The sequence below is a fragment of the Taurulus bubalis genome, assembly GCF_910589615.1.
Source record: "Taurulus bubalis genome assembly, chromosome: 10".
Classification (NCBI taxonomy): Eukaryota; Metazoa; Chordata; class Actinopteri; order Perciformes; family Cottidae; genus Taurulus; species Taurulus bubalis.
Genome location: NC_136598.1, coordinates 28687665 through 28709407, shown reverse-complemented (window position 1 = coordinate 28709407; position 21743 = coordinate 28687665). Strand labels below are relative to the sequence as shown.

At 42.6% G+C, this 21743-nt stretch overlaps 1 protein-coding gene across 1 annotated transcript; it reads right to left on the bottom strand.

The window, feature by feature from the left end:
- Window positions 1-986: 986 nt before the first annotated feature.
- On the bottom strand, window positions 987-21690 carry masp1 (MBL associated serine protease 1; the record flags this gene model as incomplete). The annotated part of the gene is made up of 14 exons (XM_079224975.1): window positions 987-1436; window positions 2282-2470; window positions 2872-3119; window positions 5235-5309; window positions 5560-5694; window positions 10400-10478; window positions 11606-11724; window positions 12261-12408; window positions 13362-13558; window positions 14018-14149; window positions 17542-17719; window positions 20437-20953; window positions 21064-21556; window positions 21660-21690. The coding sequence occupies 14 exons, from the start codon at window positions 21688-21690 to the stop codon at window positions 987-989; spliced, it is 2991 nt and encodes a 996-aa protein (XP_079081101.1).
- Between the last annotated feature and the right edge of the window lie 53 nt (window positions 21691-21743).

The following is a 21743-nucleotide window of genomic DNA, read 5'->3' as shown; positions in this document are numbered from 1 at the left end:
AGGTTGAGAGTGAACAACTGCCCAACAACCGGAAGTTCGGTCTTTTCATACACAGGTTTCGTCGCATACACACATCGCATCATCCTAACATCTTATTGGCTTTAACCTGTCAAGGAAGAGGAGAATCCCATGTCCTCGCCTTTTCTCACAAGACTGCGGCATGCAACGACCAGTCTGCTTCCCTAATAAAACAAATATATATATACTGATAACATGTGTGGGAATATAAGGATTTATATTATCAGTGTAAGGTTGGAGGGTTAGGGTGGGATCAAGGATCAGGCTCCAGTTTGTGACCCTGAGACAAAGGGAAGAGGGTGGTGCCGTCAAAGGTGGGTATGGCTTCTTAGATTTTGCAGAGGCTGGATTTTGCAGAGGGTGGACTCGGAGAGGAGGAAGAGGAGTTCAACTTGGTCACTGTGAAAATGTTGCATCCAGACTTTTATTGCAGGAGTCAATGTGGGAGAGGTGGATTGTGGGGGCTTAGTGTTGAGGTATATCTGAGTTTCACCGGTTTATCAATAGAAGTTCAAATGGATTGGGCCCAGTCCAGAACCTTGGGGAAAACCTTGTGTGGTTGTGGATATGACAAAGAAGTGGGCCCAGTACGGAACTTTGGGGAACACCTTGTGTGGCTGTGAATAGGACAAAGGAGTGGGCCCAGTACGGAACCTTGGGTTTGGAGTTGTGATATGACAAAGGAGTGGGCCTAGTCCAGAACCTTTGGGAAAACTTACTACCTTTCATTAGTTTTTGTATCCTGGGGTTAGGGCAGAATACGGCCTGGAGTGGTTCAGATAGGTTACTGGAGTGCAGGTTGGTTTGGAGTTGTGTGGCAACGAGACATTCGAGGGGACGTAGAGAAGACATCAGAAGGCTGGAGTCACTGATGATGATGGAGAAGGAGGCCTATTTGGTGGAAGTGAGGTTATCTTTGTAAGTGAGACCTCTGTTTCACCACGTCTCACTACCTGTCTCCACCTGTTTCACCACCAGGGGGCAGTCTGAAGCTGCTTCTGTATCCACTCCACATAATTAGCCACTCGGGTGTAGACGCCGTACACCCTCTGACTCCCGCATTCCTCCGGCCCGGCCCAGGACACTAACCCAAACACCACCCACCTCCTGCTGACCCCGTCCTCCATCACAAAAGCCCCCCCGCTGTCCCCCAGGCAGGTATCCTTCCCGCCCTCCAAGAAACCGGCGCAGAACATGTTGTCGGTGATGTTGTAGCTGACGGAGCGCGAGGCGTAGCTCCCCTCACACTCCTCCTGAGAAACCACCGGCAGCTTCACGTACTGCAAAAGGTCAGAGGTCATCTCGGGGTCCGAGGTCAGCTTGGTGGGGTCACTCAAGGAGGAGGTGGTATTGAAGTTGGATATTCCCCACCCAGCAACTAAACCCAGAGAGTTAGGGAGAGGTGAGGAGGGGTCGCCCTGAAAAAGAGAGAGGGAGGGATAAGGGGGTAGAGTCATTTGAAGGAAGAGTGATCATCATACCCTTCATCTCCATCAGGGTTCACAACACGGAGCCCTAGGTTTCAGCCCATTCTACCAACATGTCTGGGCCTCGGGACGCCAACGATGGGCCAGCAACCTTCCACCAAACCTGGACCGTCTGCTAACACAGCACCACCCTCTATATACCCTCTATGGCAGTGGTTATCAGCCTTTTTCTCAAGACTATGGTTTAACCCTACAGTCTATGGTTTAACCCGACAGCCCATGGTTTAACCCCACAGTCTATGGTTTAACATAGTCTGCTTAACCCCACAGTCCATGGTTTAACCCCACAGTCTATGGTTTAACATAGTCTGCTTAACCTCACAGTCCATGGTTTAACCCCATAGTCCATGGTTTAACCCCATAGTTCATGGTTTAACCCTACAGCCCATGGTTTAACCCTACAGCATATGGTTTAACCCCAACGTCTATGGTTTAAGCTGCACCATTTGGTATACAACGGCTTCTCCACAGAAAGTGGAATTTGCTAACTTCAATGTGCGTCGCTCTCTGATGGGATCTGCTTTGACCCTTTTTCTGTTTGTAACATGATGAAGTATTGTTGCGGGCAGAGCTTAGGTGTAGGCAGAATACTTCTAGAAACACATTCGTTACTGGCTGGCACATTTGTTGTCTTGTTTTATTTGTTAAAATAGCTGAAAATAATAATTAATATAATGTCACATAATGTCACAGTACTTAGACCTGGTTGTGAGGTGGAGGCAGACAGAAGTCGTATCATGCAGTAGTAGTATCAGTAGTACTCGTGGTACTTGTACCTGGTTGTGAGGTGGAGGCAGACACACAGGACGGATGAACTCAGTAGACTCCACCTGCTGCTCCAGCCTCAGCAGAGCAATGTCATTGTTGTAGTTGTCTGGTTGGAAGTTCGGGTGTAGGAATATTTTCTCCACCGAACAGTTGGTGGCCAGATGTTTGTTTGCAGCGTCATAGAGACCCAAGAACACCTGAATCACATGGATGGGTTATACTGGTTTTACTATTCAAACTGGCTATAGTAGTTAAACTGCTTGGACTGCCTGTGCTAGTTAAACTGGTTATAAAGGTTTAACTGGTCTTATTGGTGGAACTGGTTAAAAAGTAGGATTGTGACCATGCCATGTGACAGACAGGGACCAAGAAATCCCATGACAGACTGCAATCAGCATAGACACTGGTCCGATGGTCACAGAAGGTGGGCTTAAGTCAATTAGAAGCACTAGTATCTATGTTTGCACATAATGTGAAACTCTATTGACTAGCTTGTTGTAAATATATCAACCTCCAATATGAAATAATATTAAAAGTAAATCAAGTGAAAAAGTTTAAATGTAAAATGAACATTAATATAATTGAAAGAAGTCAAGACCTTGACGTGTTCAGGGGCCACAGGGACGACGGTGGTGTCCCTCCGCTGGGACCTCAGGACGTGGGCCGCTGTAAGGACCCAGGACTGGGACAGTAGAGCACCGGAGCCAAACCAGCGGTCTTCTGGGACCCGGGACAGATCCTCCACACTGAGTAGAACCTGCCAAGGGAACAGGCCAGGCTCGGCCCCGCGACCTCCAACAATCCGCTTCACCTGAGGGGGGAGGGAGCGGGACGGACGGCCGCAGGCTAGACGGACACATGGAGAAACAAACTGTCTCAGAGCTGCTTCATGTACTGCTTCAAGTAGTCTTGGAGACTAGACCTAACCAATTAGTCTTTGAGACTAGACCTAACTGAGTAGTCTTGGAGTCCAGAACTAACCAAATCTAGACCTTACCGAGTAGTCTTGGAGTCCTAAACTAACCGAGTAGTCTTGGAATCCAGAACTAACCAAGTAGTCTTGGAGACTAGACCTAACCAATTAGTCTTTGAGACAAGACCTAATTGAGTAGTCTTGGAGTCCAGAACTAACCAAATCTAGACCTAACCGAGTAGTCTTGGAGTCCTGAACTAACCGAGTTGTCTTGGAATCCAGAACTAACCAAGTAGTCTTGGAGACTAGATCTAACCAATTAGTTTTGAGACAAGACCTAACTGAGTAGTCTTGGAGTCCAGAACTAACCTAATCTAGACCTAACCGAGTAGTCTTGGAGTCCTGAACTAACCGAGTTGTCTTGGAATCCAGAACTAACCAAGTAGTCTTGGAGACTAGACCTAACCAATTAGTCTTGAAGTCCAGAACTAACCAAGTAGTCTTGGAGTCCAGAACTAACCGAATCTAGACCTAACCGAGTAGTCTTGGAGACTAGACCTAACCAATTAGTCTTGAAGTCCAGAACTAACCAAGTAGTCTTGGAGTCCAGAACTAACCGAATCTAGACCTAACCGAGTAGTCTTGGAGTCCTGAACTAACCGAGTAGTCTTGGAATCCAGAACTAACCAAGTAGTCTTGGAGACTAGACCTAACCAATTAGTCTTGGAGTCCAGAACTAACCAAGTAGTCTTGGAGTCCAGAACTAACCGAATCTAGACCTAACCGAGTAGTCTTGGAGTCCTGAACTAACTGAGTAGTCTTGGAATCCAGAACTAACCAAGTAGTCTTGGAGACTAGACCTAACCGAGTAGTCTTGGAATCTAGAACTAACCGAGCAGTCGGTAATAGAGAAAAACAAGAATAACCCTAGGTTTCTCTGTAGCAGAGTTAGGGTTAGGCTGCTGAGAATCATACCTCGGTGGATCCGTATATTCCTATAGACATCAGTAGTAATGACTTCATGAACTTCTTCAATGGTAAGATTCTGGCTATTAGAGGCAGGATCGGTGATCTCCTGCCCTTGACTACTGCCGGTCCATCCTCAGGTGGGATGGCCATGGAGGAGGCTGTGGGCCCTGTTGTGTGTCTGGATGGATTTTCTCCCATCAACCTCGACCAACTGTCTTCAATGGTTTCTACTTCTAAATCTTCGACCTGTCTCCTGGACCCTGTTCCGACTAAGCTGTTTAAGGAAGTTTTACCTTTAATTAGTGCCTCTCTACTAGATATTATCAATGGGTCTTTACTAACAAGTCATGTACCACAGTCTTTTAAAGTAGCTGTAATTAGACCTTAGTGTTGATAAAGGACTTGTCTCTGTACTGGTCTTGTTAGACCTTAGTGCTGATAAAGGACTTGTCTCTGTACTGGTCTTGTTAGACCTTAGTGATGATAAAGGACTTGTCTCTGTTCTGGTCTTGTTAGACCTTAGTGATGATAAAGGACTTGTCTCTGTTCTGGTCTTGTTAGACCTTAGTGCTGATAAAGGACGTGTCTCTGTTCTGGTCTTGTTAGACCTTAGTGCTGATAAAGGACTTGTCTCTGTTCTGGTCTTGTTAGACCTTAGTGCTGATAAAGGACTTGTCTCTGTCAATATTATCAGAAAACACTCCATAAACTTTCATTGTTATGTCGATGATACTCAATTATAGCTGCTTCTGCTTCGTTATCTGGATCATGGTCCATGCCTACGACTCATTATATCATTAATTTCTGTCATATTCATGTAATGTGCTGTAACTCTGTTGTTACGTTTTTAATTCTGGTCACATGACATCTATTGCTTCTGTCCATCCGGGGAGAGGGATCCTCCTCTGTTGCTCTCCCTCAGGATTCTTCCCCTTTTTTTCCCTGTGAAAGGGTTTTTACTATCTTTATTGAGGGCCTAGACGTAAGTCTAAACTGGACCACATAATAGTGTGTGCGGATGTTGCTGCAGAGAGTGTGATACTATGAGAAAAATAAAAACCTAGTAGCATGAAGGTTACCTGGCAGACAGCTCGGCAGGCGTGTTCCTGATTCTGAGTTCATCCATTCTCCACTCGGCCCACAACTGTAGAGACCTACCACACACACACACACACACACACACACACACACACACACACACACACACACACACACACTCACACACACACACACACACACACACACACACACACACACACACACACACACGTGTTTGGACTTGTATGTTTGTACTATGACTTTTTATGACTTTTCAAACATTTTGTTCCATATTTCCGTTTAATATTTTTAGTATCATGACATTTCTATGGTATACTAAGTACTTTGGGTACTTAGTACTCTTACTGTTGCTGTTGGAGAGCTGGAGACGGTCCTCCCTGCAGACGTAGTGAACCGTCGATTCAAACTGTGTGCTGTTGTCATTACTTCCAAACATCAAGTCGGCCATGGCGACCAACTTCGGACTCCCACAATCCACCACTGTGAAAGAGAGATGGCCAATCAGCTGTCAGTGTGGAGGAACCAATGAACAAGATCCAGATAGTCTGAGGATAATCCAGATGGTCTGAGGATGACCCAGATGGTCTGAGGATGACCAAGCAGCTTGTAGATGGTAGAACAGGTAGACTTGATGGAACTTGTGTCCTTAATAACTAAAACATGGTGATATATATATATATATATATATATATATATATATATATATATATATATATATATATATATATATATATATATACCTTACTAATACCACCATACTAATACTGTGTTTGACCCCCCTTTCGCCTTCAGAACTGTCTTAATTCTACGTGGCATTGATTCAACAAGGTGCTGAAAGCATTCTTTTGAAATGTTGGCCTATATTGATAGGATAGCATCTTGCAGTTGATGGAGATTTGTGGGATGCACATCCAGGGCACGAAGCTCCCGTTCCACCACATCCCAAAGATGCTCTATTGGGTTAAGATCTGGTGACTGTGGGGGCCATTTTAGTACAGTGAACTCATTGTAATGTTCAAGAAACCAATTAGAAATGATTGGAGTTTTGTGACATGGTGCATTATCCTGCTGGAAGTAGCCATCAGAGGATGGGTACATGGTGGCCATAAAGGGATGGACATGGTCAGAAACAATGCTCAGGTAGGCCGTGGCATTTAAACGATGCCCAATTGGCACTAAGGGGCCTAAAGTGTGCCAAGAAAACATCCCCCACACCATTACACCACCACCACCAGCCTGCACAGCGGTAACAAGGCATGATGGATCCATGTTCTCATTCTGTTTACGCCAAATTCTGACTCTACCATCTGAATGTCTCAACAGAAATCGAGACTCATCAGACCAGGCAACATTTTTCCAGTCTTCAACTGTCCAATTTTGGTGAGCTCTTGAAAATTGTAGCCTCTTTTTCCTATTTGTAGTGGATGAGTGATACCCGGTGGGGTCTTCTGCTGTTGTAGCCCATCCGCCTCAAGGTTGTGCGTGTTGTGGCTTCACAAATGCTTTGCTGCATACCTCGGTTGTAACGAGTGGTTATTTCAGTCAAAATTGCTCTTTTATCAGCTTGAATCAGTCGGCCCATTCTCCTCTGACCTCTAGCACCAACAAGGCATTTTCGCCCACAGGACTGCCGCATACTGGATGTTTTTCCCTTTTCACACCAATCTTTGTAAACCCTAGAAATGGTTGTGCGTGAAAATCCTACTAACTGAGCAGATTGTGAAATACTCAGACCGGCCCGTCTGGCACCAACAACCATGCCACGCTCAAAATTGCTTAAATCACCTTTCTTTCCCATTCTGACATTCAGTTTGGAGTTCAGGAGATTGTCTTGACCAGGACCACACCTCTAAATGCATTGAAGCAACTGCCATGTGATTGGTTGATTAGATAATTGCATTAATGAGAAATTGAACAGGTGTTCCTAATAATCCTTTAGGTGAGTGTATATATACTATATAAATATCTATCTATCTGTATTATACTGTACTATATTATATTCTGAATTTAATTTATCCAAATTCAGACAGTTTTCAAAAATATATTTTAGAAGTCTTTTCTGCTCCTTTTTACAGTATTAATAGGGTTAGGGTTTTTAGCATTACACTCGTTAATAAAGTATGCAGATGATTCCTATTGATTTGTACTGTCATTTTAACTCTAATATTAAAATCATGGGACTCGTTCATGTGTGCTGGCATTATTGTATATATAATTGTATTATTATTATATACTCAGACAGCGAATCGAGAAACACAATCTTTAAATCTCATTGGTCCTAATTTAAGAGTTAATTATCAGAAGTATTATTATCATCGACAGATTGTTTGACACAAACATACGATTGGAGATTAATTTTATATTTGTTTTATTAGAGAATAATCTAAAACTATTGATGACGACAGTTTTCCGATCAGCCAATCAAAATCACTCTCTGACTAATCTGGACTTTGATTGGTTAAAATGTGGAGAAAGACTCCGCCTCGTCCCAGAGTCTGTTTCTAGAGAGAAAAAGACAGAAAACTAAAGGTTTAACCTGATCTGAGGTTAGTGCTACAGTTACTATGTACAGTTACTATATGTACAGTTACTATGTACAGTTACTATATGTAGTTACTATGTTCAGTTACTATGTGTAGGTACTATGTTCAGTTACTATGTACAGTTACAATGTGTACAGTTACTATATGTTCAGTTACTATGTTCAGTTACTTTGTACAATTACTATGTGTAGTTACTATGTTCAGTTACTATGTGCAGTTACTATGTACAGTTACTATGTGTACAGTTACTATATGTTCAGTTACTATATGTTCAGTTACTATGTTTAGTTACTATGTTCAGTTAATATGTTCAGCTACTATGTACAGTTACTATGTTCAGTTACTATGTACAGTTACTATGTGCAGTTACTATGTGTACAGTTACTATATGTTCAGTCCTATGTACAGATACTATATGTTCAGTAACTATGTTCAGTTAATATGTACAGTTACTATGTTCAGTTACTATGTGTAGTTAATATGTACAGTTACTATGTACAGTTACTATGTGTACAGTTACTATATGTTCAGTTACTATGTACAGTTACTATGTTCAGTTGCTATGTGTAGTTACTATGTTCAGTTACTATGTACAGTTACTATGTTCAGTTACTATGTACAGTTACTATATGTAGTTGCTATGTTCAGTTACTATGTTCAGTTACAATGTGTACAGTTACTATATGTTCAGTTACTATGTTCAGTTACTATGTACAGTTACTATGTGTACAGTTACTATATGTTCAGTTACTATGTTCAGTTACTATGTACAGTTACTATGTTCAGTTGCTATGTGTAGTTACTATGTTCAGTTACTATGTACAGTTACTATGTTCAGTTACTATGTACAGTTACTATGTTCAGTTGCTATGTGTAGTTACTATGTTCAGTTACTATGTACAGTTACTATGTTCAGTTACTATGTTCAGGTACTATGTACAGTTACTATGTGTACAGTTACTATATGTTCAGTTACTATGTGTACAGTTACTTTATGTTCAGTTACCATGTACAGTTACTATATGTAGTTACTATGTTCAGTTACTATATACAGTTACTATGTGTAGTTACTATGTTCAGTTACTATGTTCAGGTACTATGTACAGTTACTATATGTTCAGTTACTATGTACAGTTACTATGTGTACAGTTACAATGTGTACAGTTACTATATGTTCAGTTAAATGTTCAGTTACTATACGTAGTTACTATGTGTAGTTACTATGTTCAGTTACTATGTACAGTTACTATGTTCAGTTACTATGTTCAGTTACTATGTACAGTTACTATGTGTACAGTTACTATATGTTCAGTTACTATGTACAGTTACTATGTACAGTTACTATGTGTAGTTACTATGTATACAGTTACTATACAGTTACTATGTGTAGTTACTATGTATACAGTTACTATACAGTTAATATATGTTCAGTTACTATGTACAGTTACTATATGTACAGTTACTATGCAGTTTATATGTACAGTTACCATATAGTTACTATGTACAGTTACTATGTACAGTTACTATATACAGTTACTATGTACATTTACTATGTACATTTCCTATACAGTCACTATATATACACTTACTATATATGCAGTCACTATACGGTTGCTATATATATACAGTCACTATACGGTTACTATACAGTTACAATATACAGTTACTATACAGTCACTATACAGTTACTATACAGTTGCTATGTATACAGTCACTATATATACAGTCACTATATATACAGTCACTATACAGTTACTATACAGTTGCTATGTATACAGTCACTATATATACAGTCACTATATATACAGTTAATATAAACAGTCACTATATATACAGTTACTATACAGTCACTATACAGTTACTATACAGTTACTATGTACAGATACTATATATATACAGTCACTATACAGTTACTATGTACAGATACTATATATATACAGTCACTAAACAGTTACTATGTACAGATACTATATATATACAGTCACTATACAGTTACTATGTACAGATACTATATATATACAGTCACTAAACAGTTACTATGTACAGATACTATATATACAGTCACTATACAGTTACTATGTACAGATACTATATATATACAGTCACTATACAGTTACTATACAGTTACTATACAGTTGCTATATATATAGTCACTATATATACAGTTACTATATACAGTTATTATACAGTCACTATACAGTTACTATTCAGTTACTATGTACAGATACTATATATATATACAGTCACTATACAGTTACTATGTACAGATACTATATATATACAGTCACTATACAGTTACTATGTACAGATACTATATATATATATACAGTCACTATACAGTTACTATGTACAGATAATATATATACAGTCACTATACAGTCACTATACAGTTACTATGTACAGATACTATATATATACAGTCACTATATAGTTGCTATTTATATACAGTCACTATACAGTTACTATACAGTTGCTATATATACAGTTGCTATACAGTTACTATACATGTACATTTATTATATACAATAACTTCAGCACTGATTGAAAGAACCTTTGTAGTTGTAGTAATGATTTAACAATGAATCTGATCACACAGATTTAATATGCAACGTTTCATCACATGATGCAGAATGATGCCTTACTCTGACAGTGAGGAGGACTGCTACTCCACGAGCCATCGGACTGGCAGTCCATCTGATAGTGATCCAGATCCTCTCGGTCCTGAACCACAGAGACAAGAGAACACTTAGTCTCTTCAGGTTCATAGTGCTGGTTCAGGTCTGTAGTTAGGACTGGTTCAGGTCTGTAGTTACTGGTTCAGATCTATAGTTAGAACTGGTTCAGGTCTGTAGTTAGGACTGGTTCAGGTCTGTAGTTACTGGTTCAGATCTATAGTTAGAACTGGTTCAGGTCTATAGTTAGGACTGGTTCAGGTCTATAGTTAGGACTGGTTCAGGTCTATAGTTAGGACTGGTTCAGGTCTATAGATAAGACTGGTTCAGATCTATAGTTAAGACTGGTTCAGATCTATAGTTAGGACTGGTTCAGGTCTATAGTTAGGACTGGTTCAGGTCTATAGTTAGGACTGGTTCAGGTCTATAGATAAGACTGGTTCAGATCTATAGTTAAGACTGGTTCAGATCTATAGTTAGGACTGGTTCAGGTCTATAGTTAGGACTGGTTCAGGTCTATAGATAAGACTGGTTCAGATCTATAGTTAAGACTGGTTCAGATCTATAGTTAGGACTGGTTCAGGTCTATAGATAAGACTGGTTCAGATCTATAGTTAAGACTGGTTCAGATCTATAGTTAGGACTGGTTCAGGTCTATAGATAAGACTGGTTCAGATCTATAGTTAAGACTGGTTCAGGTCTATAGTTAGGGCTGGTTCAGGTCTATAGTTAGGACTGGTTCAGGTCTATAGTCAGGACTGGTTCAGATCTATAGTTAAGACTGGTTCAGGTCTATAGTTAGACTGGTTCAGGTCTATAGTTAGACTGGTTCAGGTCTATAGTTAGGGCTGGTTCAGGTCTATAGTTAGGACTGGTTCAGGTCTATAGTCAGGACTGGTTCAGGTCTATAGTTAGGACTGGTTCAGGTCTATAGTCAGGACTGGTTCAGGTCTATAGTCAGGACTGGTTCAGGTCTATAGTTAGGACTGGTTCAGGTCTATAGTCAGGACTGGTTCAGGTCTATAGTTAAGACTGGTTCAGGTCTATAGTTAGGACTGGTTCAGGTCTATAGTTAGGGCTGGTTCAGGTCTATAGTTAGGGCTGGTTCATGGGTGTGAATTACACATATTTTCAATAAGCATAACGTGTTTCACAAGGAGAGCAGGTGTGTTCTACCTTCAGCAGTGTGTATCCAGGTGAGCAGGTGACCAGGATGTGGTCTTTAAAGGAGTATTCTGATTGGACGGGAGTCAGCAGGGCATTGGGCGGGGTTTCAGGTGTATGACACTTACTTCCTGTCACAACAAAATAAAAGCCTCTCTGGTAAGCATCTGCTCACTGCTGTTTGTGTACCAGTGTGTAGTAGATAGTGTGTATCTACCTGTAGCTGTGTACTAGTGTGTAGTAGATAGTGTGTATCTACCCGTAGGTGTGTACCAGTGTGTAGTAGATAGTGTGTATCTACCCGTAGGTGTGTACCAGTGTGTAGTAGATAGTGTGTATCTACCCGTAGGTGTGTACCAGTGTGTAGTAGATAGTGTGTATCTACCCGTAGGTGTGTACTAGTGTGTAGTAGATAGTGTGTATCTACCCGTAGGTGTGTACCAGTGTGTAGTAGATAGTGTGTATCTACCCGTAGGTGTGTACCAGTGTGTAGTAGATAGTGTGTATCTACCCGTAGGTGTGTACCAGTGTGTAGTAGATAGTGTGTATCTACCCATAGGTGTGTACCAGTGTGTAGTACACTGTATCTACCTGTAGGTGTGTACCAGTGTGTAGTACACTGTATCTACCTGTAGGTGTGTACCAGTGTGTAGTACACTGTATCTACCTGTAGAAGTGTATGTGATCCTCCAGCCCAGGTGCTCTCCTGAGTTGTCGCTGTGGAAGGAGACGGTGACGTTGTTGCTGTCAGTCTGAAGGTCACCTGGAGGTCGATCTCCACAGAACGGACCGAACTCGCTGCTGCCCGCTGTGATCTGAGAGGGAGACAGGGGACCTCAGCCCAGTCAGACAGGTGTGTGTGTGTGTGTGCAGCAGTGTGTGTCTACAGGTGTGTGTGCAGCAGTGTGTGTCTACAGGTGTTTGTGTGTGTACAGCAGTGTGTGTCTACAGGTGTGTGTGTGTGTGTGCAGCAGTGTGTGTCTACAGGTGTGTGTGTGTGCAGCAGTGTGTGTCTACAGGTGTGTGTGTGTGTGTGTGTGTGTGTGCAGCAGTGTGTGTCTACAGGTGTGTGTGCAGCAGTGTGTGTCTACAGGTGTGTGTGTGTGTGTGTGCAGCAGTGTGTGTCTACAGGTGTGTGTGTGTGTGTGTACAGCAGTGTGTGTCTACAGGTGTGTGTGTGTGTGTGTGTGCAGCAGTGTGTGTCTACAGGTGTGTGTGTGTGTGTACAGCAGTGTGTGTCTACAGGTGTGTGTGCAGCAGTGTGTGTCTACAGGTGTGTGTGTGTGTACAGCAGTGTGTGTCTACAGGTGTGTGTGTGCAGCAGTGTGTGTCTACAGGTGTGTGTACAGCAGTGTGTGTCTACAGGTGTGTGTGTGCAGCAGTGTGTGTCTACAGGTGTGTGTGTGTGCAGCAGTGTGTGTCTACAGGTGTGTGTGTGTACAGCAGTGTGTGTCTACAGGTGTGTGTGTGCAGCAGTGTGTGTCTACAGGTGTGTGTGTGTACAGCAGTGTGTGTCTACAGGTGTGTGTGTGCAGCAGTGTGTGTCTACAGGTGTGTGTGTGTACAGCAGTGTGTGTCTACAGGTGTGTGTGCAGCAGTGTGTGTCTACAGGTGTGTGTACAGCAGTGTGTGTCTACAAGTATGTGTGCAGCAGTGTGTGTGTATGTGTGTGTGTACAGCAGTGTGTGTGTGTGTGCAGCAGTGTGTGTGTGTGTGCAACAGTGTGTGTCTACAGGTGTGTGTGCAGCAGTGTGTGTGCTGTCCTCACCTTGACGTGGTCGTAGGGGCAGCTGACATCAGGGTGGTCCTCCACGTCAAAGCGGGGGTCGAACCGGAGGAGGAGCCGGAAGCCCGGATCCACCTCGATCCGGTACGAGCACTCTGAGCTTTTCGGGTACGGAGACGGGAAATCTACGCTGCTCAAAACACCGGAGCGTTCCCTGAACACACCGCCACTGCACTCCACTGACACACACACACACACACACACACACACACACACACACACACACACACACACACACACACACACACACACACACACACAGATAGACAAAGCTCTATAGTTAGTTCCTCATTCTGTCTCATCTGCATCACATGGGTCAACTAGTTCTGGTCACATGATCAATAAACATGTTGGATGTTTTACAAAGTGTCTGGTATATGAATAAATTAAATGAATTAAACATTGATAATGAACGTGTGTGTGTGTGTGTGTGTGTGTGTGTGTGTGTGTGTGTGTGAGACACAGTTCATTGGGTCTAGAGAGACTCCTCCACACAGAAACATGTAAATATTTATCACAATCAGCAGCTGCTGTCAGTCAGACAAAGTCCAGACACACACACACACACACACACACACACACACACACACACACACACACACACACACACACACACACACACACACACACACACTCACCTGTGCATGTGCGGTTGTCAGTGTGCAGCAGGTAACCGTGGCGACAGGAGCAGTAGTAACCCCCGATGTAGTTGTGACAGAAGTGGTCACACGGCTCTTCATCACCGAGGTCTTCATCGCACTCGTCCACGTCTGAGGAGACGGAGACGGGTTAGTCTGGATCCTGGAGGAGAACCCGTCTTATCTGGAGATAGCTTGTCCCGTAAACACTGAGACCAACCCCCAAAGAGCTGTAGTGACTGTTGTAACCCTGGTTCTATGTTGCCCCCCAGCAGAGAACCAGGGTTACAACAGTCACTACAGCTCTGTGGGGGTTCTCTGTGGGGGTTCTATGGTGCTCACCCCCAGCGCTGTAGTGACTGTTGTAACCCTGGTTCTATGGTGCTCACCCCCAGCGCTGTAGTGACTGTTGTAACCCTGGTTCTATGGTGCTCACCCCCAGCGCTGTAGTGACTGTTGTAACCCTGGTTCTATGGTGCTCACCCCCAGCGCTGTAGTGACTGTTGTAACCCTGGTTCTATGGTGCTCACCCACAGCGCTGTAGTGACCAGTGGCGTCCCTAGGCTAAAACAGTCCCTAGGCTTTAGCCCCAGATGTTTTTTAATTAGCCCCGAATATTAATTAAAAAAAATAAAAAATAAAAAATCTTTTTTTTTTATTTTATTTTTATTTTGGTGATGTCAATAAATTAAACTATTGTTTCTCACATGGACAACTTATTTATAACTCTAACATGCTACATATGTGCGTGTGTTCTGGTTTGTATGTTTTCTCCCCTTAAAATTACAATGCAATAGCCCAGCATCATACTTAACCTTAGGGCACTAGGACCTTGGGGAGGCTGCTGCGCTGGCTTTCTCACTCTGTAATGTCTCTCATCAACCACAGCGGGATTACACCAAGGAGTTTATCTCATAGTAAACTATACCAAGGAGTTTATTTCATATAAACTATACCAAGGAGTTTATCTCATATAAACTACACCAAGGAGTTTATCTCATAGTAAACTACACCAAGGAGTTTATCTCATAGTAAACTATACCAAGGAGTTTATCTCATAGTAAACTACACCAAGGAGTTTATCTCATAGTAAACTATACCAAGGAGTTTATCTCATAGTAAACTATACCAAGGAGTTTATCTCATAGTAAACTACACCAAGGAGTTTATCTCATAGTAAACTACACCAAGGAGTTTATCTCATAGTAAACTACACCAAGGAGTTTATCTCATAGTAAACTATACCAAGGAGTTTATCTCATAGTAAACTATACCAAGGAGTTTATCTCATAGTAAACTACACCAAGGAGTTTATCTCATATAAACTACACCAAGGAGTTTATCTCATAGTAAACTATACCAAGGAGTTTATCTCATATAAACTATACCAAGGAGTTTATCTCATAGTAAACTACACCAAGGAGTTTATCTCATAGTAAACTATACCAAGGAGTTTATCTCATAGTAAACTACACCAAGTAGTTTATCTTTAAGTAAACTATACCAAGGAGTTTATCTCATAGTAAACTACACCAAGGAGTTTATCTCATATAAACTACACCAAGGAGTTTATCTCATAGTAAACTATACCAAGGAGTTTATCTTTAAGTAAACTATACCAAGGAGTTTATCTTTAAGTAAACTATACCAAGGAGTTTATCTCATAGTAAACTACACCAAGGAGTTTATCTCATAGTAAACTATACCAAGGAGTTTATCTCATAGTAAACTATACCAAGGAGTTTATCTCATAGTAAACTACACCAAGGAGTTTATCTCATATAAACTACACCAAGGAGTTTATCTCATAGTAAACTATACCAAGGAGTTTATCTCATATAAACTATACCAAGGAGTTTATCTCATAGTAAACTACACCAAGGAGTTTATCTCATAGTAAACTATACCAAGGAGTTTATCTCATAGTAAACTACACCAAGTAGTTTATCTTTAAGTAAACTATACCAAGGAGTTTATCTCATATAAACTACACCAAGGAGTTTATCTCATAGTAAACTATACCAAGGAGTTTATCTTTAAGTAAACTATACCAAGGAGTTTATCTTTAAGTAAACTATACCAAGGAGTTTATCTCATAGTAAACTACACCAAGTAGTTTATCTTTAAGTAAACTATACCAAGGAGTTTATCTCATATAAACTATACCAAGGAGTTTCTCATAGTAAACTACACCAAGGAGTTTATCTCATAGAAAACTATACCAAGGAGTTTATCTTTAAGTAAACTATACCAAGGAGTTTATCTCATAGTAAACTATACCAAGGAGTTTATCTTTAAGTAAACTATACCAAGGAGTTTATCTCATAGTAAACTACACCAAGGAGTTTATCTTTAAGTAAACTATACCAAGGAGTTTATCTCATAGTAAACTATACCAAGGAGTTTATCTCATATAAACTACACCAAGGAGTTTATCTCATAGAAAACTATACCAAGGAGTTTATCTCATAGTAAACTATACCAAGGAGTTTATCTCATAGTAAACTATACCAAGGAGTTTATCTCATAGTAAACTATACCAAGGAGTTTATCTCATAGTAAACTATACCAAGGAGTTTATCTCATAGTAAACTATACCAAGGAGTTTATCTCATAGTAAACTACACCAAGGAGTTTATCTCATATAAACTATACCAAGGAGTTTATCTCATAGTAAACTATACCAAGGAGTTTATCTCATAGTAAACTACACCAAGGAGTTTATCTCATAGTAAACTATACCAAGGAGTACCATCAAACAATATTCATCATTCGATAATTAAGATGTACTTCAAATGTGTTTTATTTTTGTTATTCATGTTTGTTTGTTTTTACTATTGAATGGTATATTTGACACTGAACTAGTTCATCTTTATCTCAGTGATAGTGTCCAAATTAGCATAAAATATCATTGGTTTGTAAAAACTACACAGACAACAAAATAGATCAAAATCTTATTCCCTTCTGCTCCAAATACAACAAGTAAACAAAAAGTTGACACTGTCAGGTTCGTTCTCCATCCATTGGATTTGGGAGTGACATGGATATGAAAGCTAGTTTATCCGTCTTTCCTTTACAAGCAGGAAAAGTATTTCTCTCTCGTTATTTGAGAAAAGTTCATATTTGTGTTCACTATGACCCTGACATTCTGTCTCTTCCATTATCATATACTGAATGAATGCAAGCAAAACTACAGAGCAAAATCACACTCTTTCTGATTGAACCAATCTATGAACTGTCTGAAACAATGGATAAATAAAATACAATGAAAAAAAATTGTCGCGCACACATGCCAGTTCTCCAGGGGCTAAGCCCCCCCTTTCCTTGAATCCTAGAAATGCCCTTGGTAGTGACTGTTGTAACCCTGGTTCTATGGTGCTGCCCCCCAGCGCTGTAGTGACTGTTGTAACCCTGGTTCTATGGTGCTGCCCCCCAGCACTGTAGTGACTGTTGTAACCCTGGTTCTATGGTGCTCACCCCCAGCGCTGTAGTGACTGTTGTAACCCTGGTTCTATGGTGCTCACCCACAGCGCTGTAGTGAGCCATGAAGCCGGAGTATCGCTCCTCGTTGGAGAAATCGGAAGAGAAGAGGAGGCTCAGGGAGTTTCTGGGCGATATGATGATCTGCTGAGCCGGCACCGCCTCCGTGTCGGTATCCTCCCGCCCACAGAACAACGCCAGCACCGCCCCCTCTGCCTCCAGCTGCACACAAAGCACGGAGCAGAGCAGGTTAGCTAACAGAGCAGGTTAGCCAACAGAGCAGGTTAGCCAACAGAGCAGGTTAGCTAACAGAGCTAGGTTAGCGAACAGAGCAGGTTAGCCAACAGAGCAGGTTAGCTAACAGAGCAGGTTAGCCAACAGAGCAGGTTAGCCAACAGAGCAGGTTAGCTAACAGAGCTAGGTTAGCCAACAGAGCAGGTTAGCCAACAGAGCAGGTTAGCTAACAGAGCTAGGTTAGCGAACAGAGCTAGATAAGCGAACAGAGCTAGGTTAGCCAACAGAGCTAGGTTAGCCAACAGAGCAGGTTGGCTAACAGAACTAGCTTAGCGAACAGAGCTAGATTAGCGAACAGAGCTAGGTTCATGAATTTATGGCACAATTCAAGCGTCGTCTCGTTTTGAAATAAACTGCTGGAGGGACTTCACCTGTAGTTATCTTTTAAACAATAGTTATTTAAATTATTTATGATAAAAATTAACAATAATAATAATACAAATAATGTGATCATTATTAATAATAGTATTCAGTCAGTGAATAGGTTCACATGCAGGTTTATCTGATGTTTACACTGAGAGTCAATGACCAGCAGCTCAAACAGAGAGAGTAATGCATTGTGGAAAGCTGTTGTCGAGGACAAGTTGCTGTGTGTGTGTGTGTGTGTGTGTGTGTGTGTGTGTGTGTGTGTGTGTGTGTGTGTGTGTGTGTGTGTATATGTATGTATGTGTGTGTGTGTGTGTGTGTGTGTGTGTGTGTGTATGTATGTGTGTGTGTGTATGTGTGTGTGTGTGTGTTTAGGTGGCAGCACATGTTTAGTCTGAAGTAAAATCACTTAAAAAAAGACCTGATCCAGGACCCTGACATGTTGTTTCCAGTCAGTTGGTGAATTAATATGAAGAACTTTCTCCCTGTAACTGATCACCGTCCAGCTGATGTGCCTCAAACTGATGTACTGATGTTATTATATAATATAATATAATAACAGATGGACGCTGTGGCTAAGTGGTTGGCATGCCTGTCTTTCAATCAGAGGGTTGGTGGTTCTCTGCCAGGTCATGTCGTTGTGTCCTTGAGCAAGACACCCCTAAATGCTCCCCGTTGCTGTGTTTACGGTGTATAGAGCAACATGTAAGTCGCTTTGTATAAAAGCGTCAGCTAAATGTAATGTATAATAATATATAGTACAGAGTTTATATATATACATCTTCTCTGCTGGCCTAAACAGAATCACAAAGTTATAGCTATTTTATAATTTAATTGTTTTTCACAAATACACTACATGTATTATAATTATTTGTCCCTATTAGCTTATTTTCTCATTGCACAGCTCCTGTCTTCCTCTGTTGCTCTGGTTCAGCCTGCAGCGCTGCTTCTAGTGCAACTTGTTTTAAGGAGAGTTTTCATCCAATCAGATTTCACCTCTATGCCTTTATGGAAGCAGAGGCCTTTGCAGATTAAAGTACATGGAGATGTTGTCGTGATTGTCATATCTTCAACCAATCAGATCTTTAGTTTGACATAATGGGCGTATTCTTTGATGTGCCTGGAAGTACGTCAGCACTAAAATGCGCTGTGATTGGTCAGTGGGTCAGCGTGAGCATTAACATGCGCTGTGATTGGTCAGTGGGTCAGCGTGAGCATTAACATGCGCTGTGATTGGTCAGTGGGTCAGCGTGAGCATTAACATGCGCTGTGATTGGTCAGTGGGCCAGCGTGACTTTAGTCAACAGAAAGCTAGCTAGCTGCTAGCATGAGTCGTAGCAAGAAGAGTTCAGGCTGAAACATAAGAGAAGTGATGACATGTTTAGTGTTTAGCTTAGTGTAGTTTTTAACACTCAATGGCTGAAGGAGGACAAGAGACGGACTAGCTGGTGGATTTACTGACAGCGCCTTTCTCACGGAGGGTTATGGACATGTTTGGTGACGATCCTAATATCGACTGCCACTATTGAGCGGACATCTTCAGCCCTAAAACGCATGGAAACTTATTCCAGAAACTCAACTGGAGGCTAGACTGTCCTCACTGGTCCATGACCATCGAGAAGGAGCTGCTACTGGAACTGAAGCGCACGATTAACTGAACTACCGCGTCGTTGAAGTGTTTAACAAAGAGAGGAGGATGGACTTTGTGTTCAACCCTTTAAGTGAACAGCATCTGGTGAGTGAACTGCTGGTTGTGTTACTGTGTTTACATCTGCAGTCGTATTTTATCATAAACAAGCCACGGCGCTGTTGCTGCTGACGGGTTTGGTGCTGAATTTTCAGTGTTGTTTACTTGAGCTCAAATACTGCTAGCGCTGGAGAGTCTAGCACCGGAGAGGCTAGCTAGTGGAGGTGGTGGAGGCAGGGTTCCCTCGCCGTCAGCCTGTTTTCCATCACGCCTCCTCGGGTGAGCGTGGTGGTGAAATGTATGGTAGTTAATATCGTTCCTTCTGATCGTGGATCGTTCTCTTGACTGTGCAGTGTTTTAGTGCTGCAGTTTTGTTGGATTGTTTTGTCATGTTTTGTTATTACTAAATGTGATGGTTGTTGTTGATGTGGACTACATGCATTGTCCGTTAATGACGCAGCATCCCGCCATGCACGTATTTATGTAAACAATATCAGACGGCAAAGAAGGTAGAAAATACATGGCCCACCACTGCAGCCTCACCTGGCCGTACTCACACAGTATAAATACCCATGATGCCGTGCAGCCTCACCTGGACGGAGTCGTACTCACACAGGTGCGACGGCTCCAGGTCGAAGTGGCTGAAGTACACTTTGACCCGGAAGCCATCCGGAACGCTGACGTTCCAGCGGAGTGCCGAGTCTGACGGGTACGAGGACGGGAAGCCCGGAGAATGCAGGGAGCCGAACATCTGGGACTGCTGGGAGCCAGACATCTGGGACTGCTGGGAGCCAGACTGCTGGGAGCTGGACATCTGGGACTGCTGGGAGCTGGACATCTGGGACTGCTGGGAGCCGAACATCTGGGACTGCTGGGAGCCAGGCTGCAGGGAGCCGGACCTCTGAGACTGCTGGGAGCCGAACATCTGGGACTGCTGGGAGCCGGACATCTTGGACTGCTGGGAGCCAGACTGCAGGGAGCCGGACCTCTGGGACTGCTGGGAGCCGAACATCTGGGACTGCTGGGAGCCGGACATCTGGGACTGCTGGGAATGCAGGGAGCCGGACATCTGGGTGTCCACGACCACGGCCAGGCAGAGCAGCAGCACACTGGTCCATGAGGGTTATTGATATTGTTATTGCTATTATTATTATTGTTATTATCCACGGCCAGATGTATAATCATGATTATAATAATATTAATAAATTAATACACTTACCTCATGCTGCAGCTGGACACTTCTGGGTCTGGCTCTGGGTCCAGGTCTGGGTCTAGGTCTAGGTCCGACTCTGGGTCTAGGTCTGGGTCTAGGTCTAGGTCTGGCTCTGGGTCTGGCTCTGGGTCTAGGTCTGGCTCTGGCTCTGGGTCTAGGTCTGGCTCTAGGTCTGGCTCTGGGTCTAGGTCTGGCTCTAGGTCTGGCTCTGGGTCTAGGTCTGGCTTTGGGTCTGGCTCTAGGTCTAGGTCCGACTCTGGGTCTAGGTCTGGGTCTAGGTCTAGGTCTGGCTCTGGGTCTAGGTCTGGCTCTAGGTCTGGCTCTGGGTCTAGGTCTGGCTCTAGGTCTGGCTCTGGGTCTAGGTCTGGCTCTAGGTCTGGCTCTGGGTCTAGGTCTGGCTTTGGGTCTGGCTCTAGGTCTAGGTCTGGCTCTAGGTCTAGGTCTGACTCCTTCTGGATCCTGGACTGATCTGGACTCGTGGAGCCTCGCGCACTTCCCTCTTATCAGAGGGGCTGTGAGGGGAGGGGCTTCAGGGGAGTGAGTGTGTGTGTGTGTGTGTGTTCTTCATTAAACATGTATGATGTAATCCAGCTCTTCTCCACCATGAACTCTGAGCTGTGGACTGAGCTGCATATCGTCATGACAGGTCAGTCTGAGGTCTAGAGGGCTCCGGTCTTCCTCCTCCT